This window comes from Chrysemys picta, chromosome 1 (genome assembly GCF_011386835.1).
Source record: "Chrysemys picta bellii isolate R12L10 chromosome 1, ASM1138683v2, whole genome shotgun sequence".
Lineage (NCBI taxonomy): Eukaryota > Metazoa > Chordata > Testudines > Emydidae > Chrysemys > Chrysemys picta.
The window spans coordinates 7,514,742-7,529,344 of record NC_088791.1 but is presented as its reverse complement, the minus strand read 5'-3'; the positions used below and the strand labels follow the sequence as shown (position 1 = coordinate 7,529,344).

The window sequence follows — 14,603 nt, the reverse complement described above, 5'->3', positions numbered from 1 at the left end:
CAGAGAAGAAAAGAAAAACGAAACTCTTTTGTATTTAAAATAAAGACCAACGAGGTGACATCTACATCTCAGACCCCTGGTGTCCTGGCCAAATTTGAATTCTAGTAAACGCCTCTGCTCTTGGGGGAAAAGTGCCAAAGGGATCTTTATTTCATTAACCAGTGAGCTGGTACCTCAATTTACATCTCATTTGCAAGATGACTCTTCCAGTAGATAGTGCCCCTCCCACCCTGGTTGGACCTTGGCTCAGCTATGATGGGGAGCTAAGATGACCACCTAGTACCCTGCCAGCACTGCTTTCTGCAGCACACCGGATTTTCTTCCTCGGCAGTGGTGGCCAACCTGTGGCTCCGGAGCCACATGCGGCTCTTCAGGAGTTAATATGCGGTTCCTTGTATCGGCACCGACTCCGGGGCTGGAACTACAGGCGCCAACTTTCCAATGTGCCAGGGGATGCTCACTGCTCAATCCCTGGCTCTGCCACAGGCCCTGCCCCCACTCCAATCCACCCCTTCCTGCCCCCTCCCCCCGAGCCTCCTGCACGCCAGGAAACAGCTGATTGGGAAGTGCGGGGAGGGAGGGGGAGGCGCTGGGAGTGGGGCTGGGGGGAGCTTCTGGGGGGCTGCTGACATATTACGGTGGCTCTTTGGCAATGTACATTGGTAAATTCCGGCTCCTTCTCAGGCTCAGGTTGGCCACCCCTGTCCTAAGGGGTCTCCCATCCAGTTACCATGCCGATCTGATGCTGCCTAGCAGGAGGGATTTGATGCAATCTCAGCCTGAGCTGAATTTGGCTGCTGATGTGTAAGAAACAAACCAAACCACAAACCACATCCTCTCAGATTCATAGACTGTAAACCTTAATGGAATAGTTCTTACCCACAGAAGAGAGCATAACTCGGGCGGAAACTGTAAAAGAACATGGAAGAATGGATGTTTACAGCTGGATTACCACGCCACCCAAGCAGTAAGCAACACCTCCCTCCTGCCCACATCGCCAGCCCCTCCAAAAGCTGCAAAGCAACATTGTAAGCCAAGCAAACCCAAATGCAGCGCTGCAGTGTGTGACTCATGGGCTGGGGGTGAGAAGAGGAAGAAGGAGGGCGGCCTTAAATTAGTGCCTGGCGTGTGTCATTTCTGAGAGCCTTGAATTCATGGGTTAAGGGCCAAATTAGGCCTCGGTGTCCATGGCTGCAACTCCAGTGACTCCAACAAAGTTCTGACCCTGACACTAAGGCTGGATTTCACCTTCTGATTCTGCATTAAGGAACAAATTAAGGCCAATTGTGCCTGGCCCCTACGGAGGTACTTAGAAGACAGAGATGCTGGCAAGAACATTTCCACCCCATTCTCCTGCAGTTTCCCTCCCCTGAGCACAGGAGTCACTTCCTCCTAGTGGCCTTGGGCTGCTAGCACCCCAAAGGAGGTTGGGAAGGGGGCAGAGAGATGACAGGCCCTGGCTCCCTCACTGCACCAGTAGGATACAGTAGTCATAGTAGAGCTGGCTGGCCACCGAGGGAGAAGCATGCTGCACCTCTGCAGGAGGGCAACAGAGATTGCACTTGCTCCAGAAGCCATGCAGCTCCTCGCTGGCCTCACTGCAGCGCTTACCAGGCACAATCTACACCTCTGTGAATACATCCAAACTGCAGATCGAAAGGGCACAGCACTTCACCTCCTTGCCCAGCATGCAGTGGGGCTCATGCAAAACCTGGGATGAATTCTTCAGGGGCTATTTCTATTTTGATTGTTTTAAAGTCCTGGTAAGGCTATGTACGTAGATCTCCACAGAACCTTCGAGATTTCCCTCCCCTCCCCCCCCCCGCACCCCTTTTAAGAATTTCTCCGTGAGTATTACAGCTGTTCAAAAAAATCTGTGAATTTCAAAATTGGGAAAAATGTCAATGATTTTTGTGGTGTTCCCCCTGATGTTTTCTGATCCGTTTTGTACAGTGAGATGAAATTTTTTGAAACTTTGACAAATTTTGAACTTTGACATTTTATTTTAAAAAGGGAAAATATGCATATTTTTTTCAATGACAAAAATGTTTCCCTTTCTTCCTCTACCAGACTGAGGTTGAGTGAATACTTAAATGAAAATTTAGTAATGTCCTGTTTAAAGCCAGGGCCCAGTGCTGCCTATTTGTTTTATGTCACATTTCATTTATTTTAATATCATTTCGATTTCTAATTTCTTCAGCATTAAAATCAAACATGGGAGACCTAAAGATTAGCCTGGAACATACACACTGTGACAAAGTTCCTCCTCTGCCTTGGTGTGTTCTGCACTTTTGGTGGATTTGCTCGCCTCAGAGGTTCACGGCAGCCCTCAGTTTGGCCACTTTTGCTAGGGGCTCAAACCTGCCGTTCGCTCAGCTAACCTCATCACTGGCCAGCATGGGGAAAGGAAGGAGAACAATCCCCACAGTCTCTGCTGACCCACCTAGTGGGTTGGGGGACAGGCCAGGGACCTTACCTTCTGGTGGGACCCAGAGTCCAGGTCACCTCCTCTTGTATCCAATAGGAAGTTGGGGGGATGGGGGGAACCTGGGCCCGCCCTCTACTCCGGGTTCCAGCCCAGGGCCTTGTGGACTGCAGCTGTCTGTAGTGCCTCCTGTAACAGCTGCATGACAGCTACAACTCCCTGGGCTACTTCCCCATGGCCTCCTCTCAACACCTTCTTTGTCCTCACCACCGGACCTTCCTCCTCATGTCTGATAACGCTTGTACTTCTCAGTCCTCCAGCTGTACGCCTACTCACTCTCAGCTCCTCGCGCGCCTCTGGCTCCCAACTCCTCGCACGCACCTCACTAACTGAAGTGAGGTCCTTTTTAAACCAGGTGCCCAGATTAGCCTGCCGGCCCTAATTCATTCGAGTAGCTTCTTAATTGGCTCCAGGTGTCCTAATAAGCTTGCCTGCCATAATTGGTTCCAGCAACTTCCTGATTGTTCTGGAACAGCCCATTATCTTACTCAGGGAAAAGGGACCTGCTTAATCTGAGGCTAATGTATCTACTTTCTATCACTCTCCTGTAGCCATCTGGCCTGACCCTGTCACATATTCCCCCTCCCCTCCCCCCCGTGCTCAACACCATGGGATTGGGCAACTTGGGACGTCAGGCACTGTACCCGCGACAAGCCATCTGCGTTGCCATGGTGGCTTCTGGACCGCTGTTGTATGGTGAACTGGAAAGGTTGTAGGGATAGGAACCATCTGGTCACCCTTGCGTTCTTCTCTTTATTTCACTGCATCCACTGGAGGGGTGCATGATCTGCCACAAGGATAACTGTCCTCCCAGTAGGTAATAACGAAGTGTTTCCATGGACAATTTCACAGCAAGGCACTCTCTCTCAACCACTGCATACTTCTGCTCTCTCGGGAGGAGTTTCCTGCTGAGGTAGAAGATCGGGTGTTCTTCATCTCCAACCATCTGCAACAGGACAGCTTCCAATTCTACTTCAGGTGCATCTGTTTGTAAAATGAACTCTTTATTGAAGTCCGGACATATAAGCACGGGGTTACTGCAGAGGGTTGTCCGTAGATCCATGAATGCTTTCTCTGCAGCGTCTGTCCACTTCACCGTGTCTGGACCCCGGGCTTTTATCAGGTGGCAAAATGGGGAATAAATCGCCGGTAGTACTCCACCACACCCAGGAATGCCCGGACTTACTTTTTCCGATTCAGCCGGGGCCAATTTTGGATAGCCTCCAGTTTGTTCAGTTGGGGCTTGACTATGCCCCTTCCTACAATGTAGCCAAGGTATTTAGCCTCGGCTAGCCCTGTAGCACACTTGGCGGGTTTGGCTGTAAGGCCAGCCCGTCTTAGCGTGTCCAGAACCGCTTCCACCTTTTTCAAATGGGTCTCCCAGTCGGGGGTATGAATAATCACATCGTCCAGGTACGCAGTTGTATAACTGGTATGGGGCTGCAGACGCTTGTCCATAAGATGCTGGAAGGTGGCAGGTGCTCCATGCAGTCCAAAAGGAAGAACAGTATATTGAAACAGACCCTCTGGTGTAGAGAATGCCGTCTTATCTTTGGCAAGGGGAATCTGCCAGTATCCCTTTGTTAAATCAAGGGTGGTCAAAAATCAGGCATTGCCCAGGCAGTCAACTAACTCATCGATATGGAGTATGCATTGAATTTGGATATCTCGTTCAGCCGGCAAAAGTCATTACAAAACCTAGTGGTTCCATTGGGTTTGGGCACCAACACAATTGGGCTTGACCATTGACTATGGGACTCTTCGATGACTCCCAGCTCCAACATCCTTTTTACCTCTGCCTTGATCTCCTCCCTTTTTGCCACTTGGACCCGGTAGGGCCTTAAAGTTACCTTTGCTCCAGGGTCTATGATAATGTGGTGATACGCTTCGGTGGTCCAGCCTGATTTGATTGAAAACCCGTCCTGGTACCGGTTGATCATCTCAGTTACCTCCTTCTTCTGGTTCGCTGTCAGATCAGGGGATATCCTGATCTGCTCATGTAGGTTATTTTCCTGGATCAGGGTCTCTTGGGCCACCACACATGCCTCTCACTGGTGCCAAGGCTTTAAGAGGTTAATGTGATAAATCTGTTCTTGTTTCTGGCATCTTGGCTGCCGCACCTTGTAGGTTACTTCCCCCATGGGTTCAACCACCTGAAAGGGCCCCTGCCATTGGGCCAGAAGCTTGGTTTCTGCCCTGGGTACCAGCACCAGCACCTGATCCCCTGGTTGGAATTGTCGGACTTTTGCCTGGCGATTGTAATGGGTTCACTGGGCCTCCTGCGCCTTTTCCAAATGTTCCCATACAATAGGGGTGGCCCGGGCGATCCGGTCTCACATCTGCAATACATGTTCAGTTATACTTCTCCCCTCATTGGTTTCCTCTTCCCAGATCTCTTTGGTGATATCTAGTATGCCACAGGGGTGGCGCCTGTATAATAATTCAAAGGGGGAAAACCCAGTTGAGGCATGAGGTACCTCCCAGATAGCAAACATAAGGTAAGGTAGTAGGGTCTCCCAATCCTTCCCGTACCGACTTACCACCTTCCTTATCATAGCCTTGAGGGTTCGGTTAAACCTTTCTACCAGCCCATCGGTCTGTGGATGATAGACTGAAGTTCTCAGGGTATGTATATGGAGAAGAGTACAGAGGTCCTTCATTAGCTTTGACATAAATGGGGTTCCTTGGTCTGTTAATATCTCCTTTGGTAGCCCCACTCAGGCAAAGATCCCCACCAGCTCTTTGGCTATCGTTTTAGAGGCTGTGTAGCTTCTGGGTAGCGAGTAGCATAGTTCAGAATGACAAGTATATATTGGTGGCCCCGGGCCGTCTTCTCCAGGGGTCCCACTAGGTCCATGGCTATTCACTCGAAGAGGACCTCTGTGATGGGAAGGGGTACAAAAGGTGCCCTCAGGTGAGGACGGGGACAGTGCAGCTGACATACCGGGCAGGAGGCACAGTACCTCTGCACTTCATGTACTCCGGGCCAGAAGAACTGTTGTAGGACCCGTGCCAGGGTCTTTTCTACCCCCAAATCCTCCCCAAAAAGATGATGATTGGCAAGGCTTAATACGGCGTTCTGGTGTTTTTGAGGTACGAGAAGCTGCTGTGCCTTCTGCCCCGTACTGGTGCAACCCGGTACAAGACATCCTTTTTCATTATGAAGTCGGGTCCTGGTCTCTGGGTTTTCCCTTCCATGGGGACCCCATCTATTTTGTCACCTTCTTCCTAATGTTGTCATACCTTGGGTCTTCAGCTCGGGCCCGTCCAAAAATTTTTCTTCCGGGGCTAATCTGCCCGAGCTCTAGGGGGCCAGTCTCTGTTGCCTCTCCTGGTTCAGAGACATTAGGGTGGGGGTCAGGCTCAGGCTCAGGCATTTCCTCCTCCAGGGCAGCCTCCTTTCCAGCTACCCTGGTCCACCTGCCCACAAGGACGATTCTCTGTCCCTGGGATAGGATCCAGGTCCCCAAGGACTTAGCTGCCCTTCTTTCCCTTTTCGTCTTTCTACCCTGCCTGGGAATGGAGACCAAATCTGGGGATATTTCAGAGAAGACTGGGGATTGACAGTCTACTGCGAATGCCTCACTAACTTCAAGGTTTCCCCGTCTCCAATCCCCCTACTGGGAGTAAGTCTCCAAATCCTGGAAAGTCCCCTCCTATGAGCACCGGGTGTGGGAGTTTAGGGACTACACCTGCTGCTACTTCAGTGGTGTTCCCCTGGATTTCAATTTTTACTGGGATGGTGGGGTAGTAACTAACTGTCCCATGGACACATGTTATCCCCGTACGTTTAGCCTGCAGCAGCTGACTAGGCTTCACAAGCTTCCCTGAGATAAGTGTGATAGCACTCCCCGAATCAACCAGTGCCGTGGTCTCTACCCCATTTAGTTTTACTGGTCTGGTGTACATATGTGGGGTTAGTGAGACCCCTACAAGGTGGATTAGGGAGCATGGATCTGCCCAGTTCCCCAGGTTACACTGCATAGGCTCCTCAGCATTGGGACACTGTGCAGCTATGTGTCCCCACTCCCCGCAGGAGTAACATCTGTATGGGGCCCTAGGCGTTCCCCGGTCTCTCGGTTTGGGCAGTCTAACATCCCGATCCTCTTCCCCCTCAGTGCTCCGACACTTTGTGGCCTCTGATGGACCTTCAGCCTCTCTCTTTTTCCACCTGGGCCCTTCTGGGGCCCAGTCGCCTGAGCTCTGGGGCTTGGTGCTGCTAGTTTAACCCGGGGTGCCTCTTCCTTAAGTGATCGGGTCAGTTCCCTCGCCATCCTTCGCCTCTCTACCAGGGCGACAACCTCGTCGTAGATGGAGGGTTCATTCTGGCGTACCCAGGCGCGAAGGTCTGGCGGTAGTCCCCTCATGTATCGGTCAATGACCAGAACCTCTAGTATGTCTTCCGGACTCCGGGACTCAGTTCATAACCACTTTCGTGCAAGATGGATGAGGTCATATAATTGGGAGCGCGGGGTTTTGTCTTCCTGGTACCTCCTCTCATGATATCGCTGGGCCCGCACTGCAGTCGTTACCCCAGATCTGGCCAGGATCTCTACTTTCAGCTGGGGGTAGTCTGCCGCAGCCTCTTCAGGCAGATCATGGTAGGCCTTCTGGGCCTCCCCACACAGGAATGGGGCAAGGATGCCAGACCACTGATCTCGAGGCCAGGCCTCCCGTAGGGCTGTCCTCTCAAAGGCCAGAAGGTATGCCTCTACATCATCCTCCCGCGTCATTTTCTGCAGCCAATTGCTGGCCTGTATGATCCGAATCTCATCATTGCTGTGGTTCAGCTCTGTCAGGGCCTTCACCTGGTTTACAAGTTCCTGCAACACAGCACGGTCTTGAGCGGCCTGGTCCATCAACAGGCAATTGGTCATCTGCTGCAGCCGCCCTGCCTCCTGTTGGGCGGCTGCCTGGACACGGGTAGCCTCCTGCTGGGCAGCCGTGGTTTGTATCAATGCCCGCACTACGTCATCCATTGTGGTGAGGGGAAAAAAACAAACCAAAAAACCCCCTCTTCCTATTTTTAATAACACCCTCCTTCTTCCGCCGTGCTGTGCACACCAAATCCCACTCCTAACACCAGTTGTGACAAAGTTCCTCCTCTGCCTTGGTGGGTTCTGTGCTTATTGGTGGATTTGCTCACTTCAGAGATTCATGGCAGCCCTCAGTTTGGCCACTTTTTCTAGTGGCTCAAACCTGCCATTCACTCAGCTAACCTCATCACTGGCTGCCATGGGGAAAGGGAGGAAAACAATCCCCGCAGTCTCTGCTGACCCACCTAGTGGGTCAGGGGACAGGCCAGGGACCTTTCCCTCTGCTGGGACCCACAGTCCAGGTCACCTCCTCTTGTATCAAATAGGGAGTTGGGAGGGTGGGGGGAACCAGGGTTCACCCTCTACTCTGGGTTCCAGCCCAGGGTCCTGTGGATTGCAGCTGTCTACAGTGTTTCATGTAACAGGATAATTAAGGGTTTTCCCTGCAGAATCTCCCTCTCTTCCCTCTAGTTCTCTTTTGCACCAGGGAAGATGCTGAATCCCTTATAGTCCTGAGTGTAGCTAGTGAGACCAGACGGGTGGGTTGTCAGGGTGAGTCAGCCAAACAGTTCTGCATCGTCATAGTGATTCTAAAGTCTGATCCCAGTCACACCATATGTCTGCGCACAACCCAATTCATTCCTAGCATGAATGGATTACTAAGACTGAAAGAGAGGAAGGGAAGTCTTGTGATGAAGCTACTGGACTGAGACTCAGGAGATCTGGTTTCAGTGATGCTCAGATACTGTGGTGAGAGGGTCCATATCTGGATCTCCCATGTCTCAATTTTGTTTCAGAATAAAAACTAGATCCAGCCTCCCCTTGCAGAGCCATATTCTCTGCCTTTTATTCTTCCCTTATAAGCTAGGAAAACTGACAGTACTCAGACACATATCAAAGAGAAGTGCTGTTTCTGATTTAGAAGGACTTAGCCCATTTTTCCTGCTGGCTCTACCTAGAGACATACTTTAAAAAACAAGCAGGTGTAGCGATGGGGAGGCCCACAGTGCAGTGGGTCAGCACTATGGACAGGTGTCTTTAGATCATAGCTGCTGGACTTGAATTTACATCTGAGCCAAAGTAACAGATGGACAGGAGTTGTTTTGATGTTTCATCCTAGTCCCCGGGGTCCGTTTATAGACCACCTCGGAGTCTGGCAGGGTTGGCTGTGGCTGCTTGAGAGGGCCGGGGCTGGAATGGCTGCAAGTGTTGCAAGTCAGGGCTGAGATGAACTGGCAGAGCGCTGTGGAGTAGCAGGGGAACTGTGGATTGTGACTGAGGTGAACTGGCAGAGCTGGGGAAGTGAGGGAGCAGGACGAGAACAACAGGGGGCACTGCAGATTAGCAAACAGACATGAAGGCGAACAGGCAAGTTTATTAATGTGCTTGGTTAGCTAGCTGGGTTGGGGCTGAGGTATCTCCGCAGGCTTTTGTGAGGTAGGATTTAGTGTGCCTCACTCCTACTCAGCTGAGGTGGCTGGGTCAATGTGCGCTGCCTAGGCCCCTTGCCCAGTGATGTGAACACAGGGCTGGAGGAGTACTGCGTGACTAGGGACGGGCAGCTCCTCTTCTTCCTCTTCCTCCTCCTTTCCAGGCCCGCTTCACAACTCCCCACCCCTGAGGCCAGTGCAGAAGGTATAGAGATGCTGTTGTCTTCGTCTATATGACGGATTGGGAGAGACAGTAAGGAGGCCCAGAGATACAGTGTGAATTGAGAGAGCTGGAGGAGGGTGAAAGAACGAAGGGTCTAAGCAACCCAGTGGGGCTGAAGAGGCTTCAAGACCCACAAGGTGTGGACCCAGAGAGTGGGGTGGGGTGGTGAAAGACGATGAGGGAGGAGTTGGGGAGACCCAGTAGGCGCATTTGTGGGCGGATGGGTGGGGAGATCAGAAAGTCAAGCTCGACGTGTAGCACCTTGGAAAGAAGAGAGGGGGAAAATGGGAGGATAGGGGAAAACAATAAAAAGGAGAGAAAAAGAAGAAAAGAAAATATTAAAAGGCTAGAAGAGGAGACAAGAAGGGAGGAATGAAACGGAGGGAAGAATGAAGCAGCAAGAAATGGTGCACACATTTAAGGACAGATTAACTGTTCTTTTCTCCCATTCTCCAAGGCCTAGACTGGGCCAAATCATTGGGCCCTCCCCATTCTTTGCCTACTGGGGTTTTTCTATTAAATCTACCCCTTCTGGTCACTGCAATTAGGCCAAGCTGTTCACACTTGGGTGCCTCCAGGTAGACATCTAGATCAGGGGTGGGCAAACTACAGCCCACGGGTCGGATCCGGCCCATCAGGGCTTTGGATCCGGCCCACGGGATTGCAGTGGCACAGTGGGGCTAAGGCAGGCTCCCTGCCTGCCCTGGCCCTGCACCGCTCCCGGAAGCGGCCGGCACCACATCCCTGTGGCCCCTGGGGGCAGAAGGAGCAGAGGGTCCAAGCGCTGCCCTCGCCTGCAGGCACTGCCCCCTGCAGCTCCCATTGACCAGCAACAGGAAACTGCAGCCAATGGGAGCTTCAGGGTGGTACCCACAGGTGAAGGCAGCGCACGGCGGAGCCGCCTGTCCCACCCACCCCCAGGAGCCACTGCCGGACATGCTGGCCACTTCCAGGAGCGGCGCGGGGCCAGGGCAGACAGGGAACCTGCCTTAGCCCCGCTGCGCATCGCTGCCACTCCAGAGCTGCTCCAGGTAAGCGGCGCCAGGTTGGAGCCCGCACCCCGAACCCCTCCTGCACCCCAACCCCCTGCCCTGAGCTCCCTCCTGCACTCCGCACCCCCTCCTGCACATCAACCCCCTTCCCTGAGCCCCCAACCCCCTGCTACACCCCTCCTGCACCCCAACCCCCTGCCCTGAGCCCCCTGTCACCCCGTCCTGTACCCCTATCCCCTGCCTTGAGCCCCCGCCGCACCCCTCCTGAACTCCGCACACTCTGCCCTGAGCCACCGCCTGCACATTGCAGCCCCAGCCCTACATTCACGGGCCCGTATACTATTTTCCCACCCAGATGTGGCCCTCGGGCCAAAAAGTTTGCCCACCCCTGATCTAGATCCATATTCAGGTACCTAAATTAATGGCCTGATTGTCAGAGATGTTCCCATAAAAACAAATGGGACCTACAAGAGGTCCAGTCACTCTGAAAGGAGGCTTCATGTATGCACCCAAGTTTGAAATGCAGCTGCCATGTACCCAGGTTTCATATGAACGTTTGCATGAGTGCTTTGCATTTAGTTTTGTATTGGTATTACAGAAGCAACAGTAAGAAAGGAAGTGAGCGGGGCTTGGTTTCCTCCTTTGCCTGGTTAGCGGAAGCACAGTTACCTCCCTGATATAATGGAGCACTCATGCTTTTCTTTAGTGGCTGTATCAATCCCAACAAGGAAGAAGTGGATGGAACAGAGCTGTCTGCATACAGAAGTTGCATCGGCTTATTTAACCCGGTGCAAAACCCAGTGATGCTATTCTTATTGTGGACTTATTTCACTTTAGCATAATCCAATTTTCTTTTTAACCGATTAAACAAATTGAAATAAGACATTCTTACACCGAAATAAGAATGACGTAAACTTGCATTGGTTTGAGCATTATTATTTCTACTGTGGCAGAGCCAAGGGACACCAGGTGTGGCTCACCGATAGACCTCATTGTGCTATAAAAACACAGACCCAAAAGACGGTTCCCTACCCAGCAAGTTTAAAATTTAACTACAAGACAAGGGCAATAGGGAACAATGAGACAATACTGATCAGCATGACAGGTAGGGCTTTTCAACCAATTTAGTTAAACGGGTACAACTTTGTGTGTGGACATTTACATTGATTTTTAAATGGGCTTAATTCAGTTTAGACTGCACCTGTAAGGGTTTGTTTATATGCAAACTGCAACCAAAATAACTTAACTGGTTTTAATTCATAGCTTTAGTTATTTCAGTGCAGATCTGTGTGTGGACACTTAGTTCCAATGAAGAGTATATGATTTCAGTGTACTGTAAGTTGATATTTTTACTGAATTTAATTTATTGGAATAGGATGCTTTTATTTACATCTTAATTACAGGTGCTGGCTACGCTGATATAAACAAGATTTAAACTGAGATTAATGTGTCCACACTGGGGTTTGTATCAGTTTAACTCAATTGTATTTTTAAACCAATTTAAGTTAAACCAGCTCAACTTCTGTGTGTAGACAAAACCTGAGTTAAAGTGGCGCCGTGTGTGTGTGGGCAAGGCAGCAGGTGCATGCAGTCTCTATGAATATTCTGATGTACTAGGTGATACTGAAGTGATTAAGCAGGGTCCCCAGCAGGTAGCGTTGTTAGCAGGTTAGTTTGACCCAGGCAGTTAGAATACTAGGGACTGGTTGGTGACAAACCTTTAGTGTTATGGGTGACTGCGGTGAGAAGCTGTGTTGAGTCTCCTGTGGTCACACTGGTTGGCACTGCTGTTGACCAATCTCCTTCTGTTGTAACTGTTTCCAACAATGGCTCATCCGTCCAGAGCTGGGACGTGTGTGTGTCCTGCGTGGCTGTGGTGCGCCGTTGTGTTGTGTCTTCCGTGCTCACGCAAGCAGGCCCCTTTGATGACCTGATCTCAGTTGTTGCTGGTGCAAGTGTTTCCCGTGAAGGCTTGTCAGTCCTGAGCTGTGAGACGGGGCCTGCTAGTGGTGAAGTGATCTCCCTTTCATAGGATGGTGTGGAGGCCATGACTGGGACTGTGGTAATCTCTGCAGTTACTGGTGGTTTAGATGGTGTAAAAGTCTTTGATTCTAGCAAGTAGTTAAATACATTCTTAGGCACATTTGAAAGACAAATGAACTGTTGTTTTTATTTTAGTTATTTACGTCCCGATTCAAGCAGGTGTATAAGCAGCTGCCTAACTTTGAAATCAATGGGATTGCTCACAAGCATATGCTTAAGGACCATCCTGAATTGAGACCTTAAAAACTAAACATGTGAATGTCTCTTACCCAGAATAATTCTTCCCTGGGTGAATATCTCATTTGAGCACTCTTGTCTTTGGGCTACAAGATGAATAGGTGTAATAACAATAACATATTATTTTATAATATAGTCAACTATGTATTTAACTTTTTAATAGATTATTTTATATTGTTGTTGTCATAGGTTCTAGTAGTGGAGCTCCCAGTCAGGGGCAAGCCCCGTGGTGCTAGATGTGGTATAAACGCATCGTGCGAGACAGTCCCTACCCTGAAAGCTGACAATCTGACTTAAAATGAGGCACTACAAAGGAGTGTAGTAAACAACAGAGAAGGGCGGAGGAGGATGAGATAATAGAGATCAGAGTCAGGCACTGCAGCCAGGTTTTTCAAACACGGGGGCTTGAATTAGCCGCTGAAACCCACATCGAGGCACTGTGAAAAATGGCCTGGTTTTCGATTCAGCCCATGGGAGATGAGGTTGCTCAGCACCTTGGCAAATCAGGTCCCTATCACGAAGGATTTAGGTGCCTAACTTTAAACACCTGCATTTGGCAATGATATGTTAGGTATGTTTAAGTACCACGGCAGCCACAACCATCAAGGACAGGGAAGGAGGAGGAATAGTGAACCAGATCCTCCGCTGGTGTTAATCCAATTTCAGTGGAGCCACACTGATTTACAGCAGCTCAGGATCTGGTCCACTGTATCTAATTGAAAAATCAACGCCTGAATTTCAGTCTCTCCCCCCACCATCCAAAAACTCAAAGCAAAGAAAAGCTTGGATTCTCTTTAGTAAAGGGAGCTTACCTTTGCTGACAAGACTAGTCGCCTCTGTCCTAGGTGCTGATGTTGTCTGTTTGGGGCTGGAAGTTACAGGAGGTAGAGCAGGGTCCCCTGGTGAAAGAAAAGAGGAGGTTACTCGCCCTGTGCAGTAACTGACGTTCTTCGAGATGAGTGTCCCTGTGGGTGCTCCACTCCAGGTGCTGGTGTGTCCCTGAGCCCTTGCTCGGAGATTTTTGCAGCAGTACTCGTACTGGCCACGCATGCGCAGAGGCTGCCTCTCCCCCCCCCCCCCCCCCCCCCGCAGTGAGTCTAGGATAATAGTGCGCATGCGTGGCCAATCTCCTCAGTTCCTTCTCTACAACGGAGGCTACCCCAACTCCGAAGTAGAGGGGAGGAGGATGGGTAGTGGAGCACCCACAGGGACACTCATCTCGAAGAACGTCAGTTACTGCACAGGGTGAGTAACCTCCTCTTTTTCTTCGAGAGATGTCCCTTTGGGTGCTCCACTCCAGGTGACTTAAAAGCAGTGTGTCTCAAGGAGGTAGGGACTTCAGATCTGATAGGAATGCTGTAGATAGTACAGCCCTGCCCAAATATATCAGAAAGGGGGCCTTGAGTAAGGGCATAATGTTTAACAAATGTGTGTTCAGAGGACCAACCATGCTTTACAGATATCTGCCAGGGGAACTTTGCATAAGAATGCTACAGAGGCAGCCAGAGATCTAGTGGAGTGCGTTCTGATGCCGTCTGGAGGTGCAACCTTCTTCATCTGATAGCACAACCGGATGCACTGAGAAATCCAGTTTGAAAGTCTCTGGGTAGAAATAGGAGAACCTTTGGAACGCTCCGTGATGGAGACAAAAAGTCTAGAAGAGTTTCTAAACAGTTTGGTTCTATCCAAATAGAAGGACAAGGCCCTGCGTACATCTAATATATGCACTGTAGCTTCAAACGAGTTCGCATGTGGTTTCGGAAAAAAGGTTGGTAGGTGTATCGGCTCATTAATGTGGAATGACGAATGCACCTTAGGAAGAAATTTGGGGTGTAATCTGAGGGTAACCTTGTCTTTGAAAAATAGCGTATATGGTGGGTCTGCCATAAGAGCTGCTATTTCTCCTGCCCGTCTGGTGGAGGTAATTGCCACTAAAAATGCTGTTTTCATCGAAAGGTGTAAAAGGGAGCATGTGGCTAGGGGTTCAAATGGTTGTTGAGTTAGGCAAGATAGTACTAAATGAAGGTCCCACAGGGTGGTAGGTGGTTTAATGTCTGGGTATAGGGCTTGGAGTCTCTTGAGGAAACGCTTGGTGATTGGGTGAGCAAAAACAGAAGTATCATCAATTTTGTCATGAAAAGTTGTAATAGCAGCTAA

At 50.3% G+C, this 14,603-nt stretch overlaps 1 protein-coding gene and 1 long non-coding RNA gene across 7 annotated transcripts in view; one reads left to right on the top strand and one right to left on the bottom strand.

Moving 5' to 3' along the window:
• The window catches only part of LOC135972807 (uncharacterized), a 348,625-nt gene that overhangs the window by 31,257 nt on the left and 302,765 nt on the right, over nt 1-14,603 (top strand). The gene's annotated exons all lie outside the window — the stretch shown is intronic.
• IL15RA (interleukin 15 receptor subunit alpha) overlaps nt 1-14,603 on the bottom strand; it is a 77,297-nt gene that overhangs the window by 8,326 nt on the left and 54,368 nt on the right. Inside the window, exons 3-5 of one of the 6 annotated variants that reach the window (XM_065552504.1) lie at nt 13,259-13,345; nt 11,885-12,277; nt 880-9,435 (exon numbers count right to left, since the gene is read on the bottom strand). In XM_065552504.1, coding sequence (XP_065408576.1) covers nt 9,416-9,435; nt 11,885-12,277; nt 13,259-13,345 — 500 coding nt within the window. In that variant the 3' untranslated portion in view covers nt 880-9,415. Of the gene's footprint in view, nt 1-2; nt 9,436-11,884; nt 12,278-13,258; nt 13,346-14,603 lie in introns of those variants that run through there. The other 5 variants (XM_065552489.1, XM_065552479.1, XM_065552498.1 and 2 more) reach the window with 5 other exon arrangements.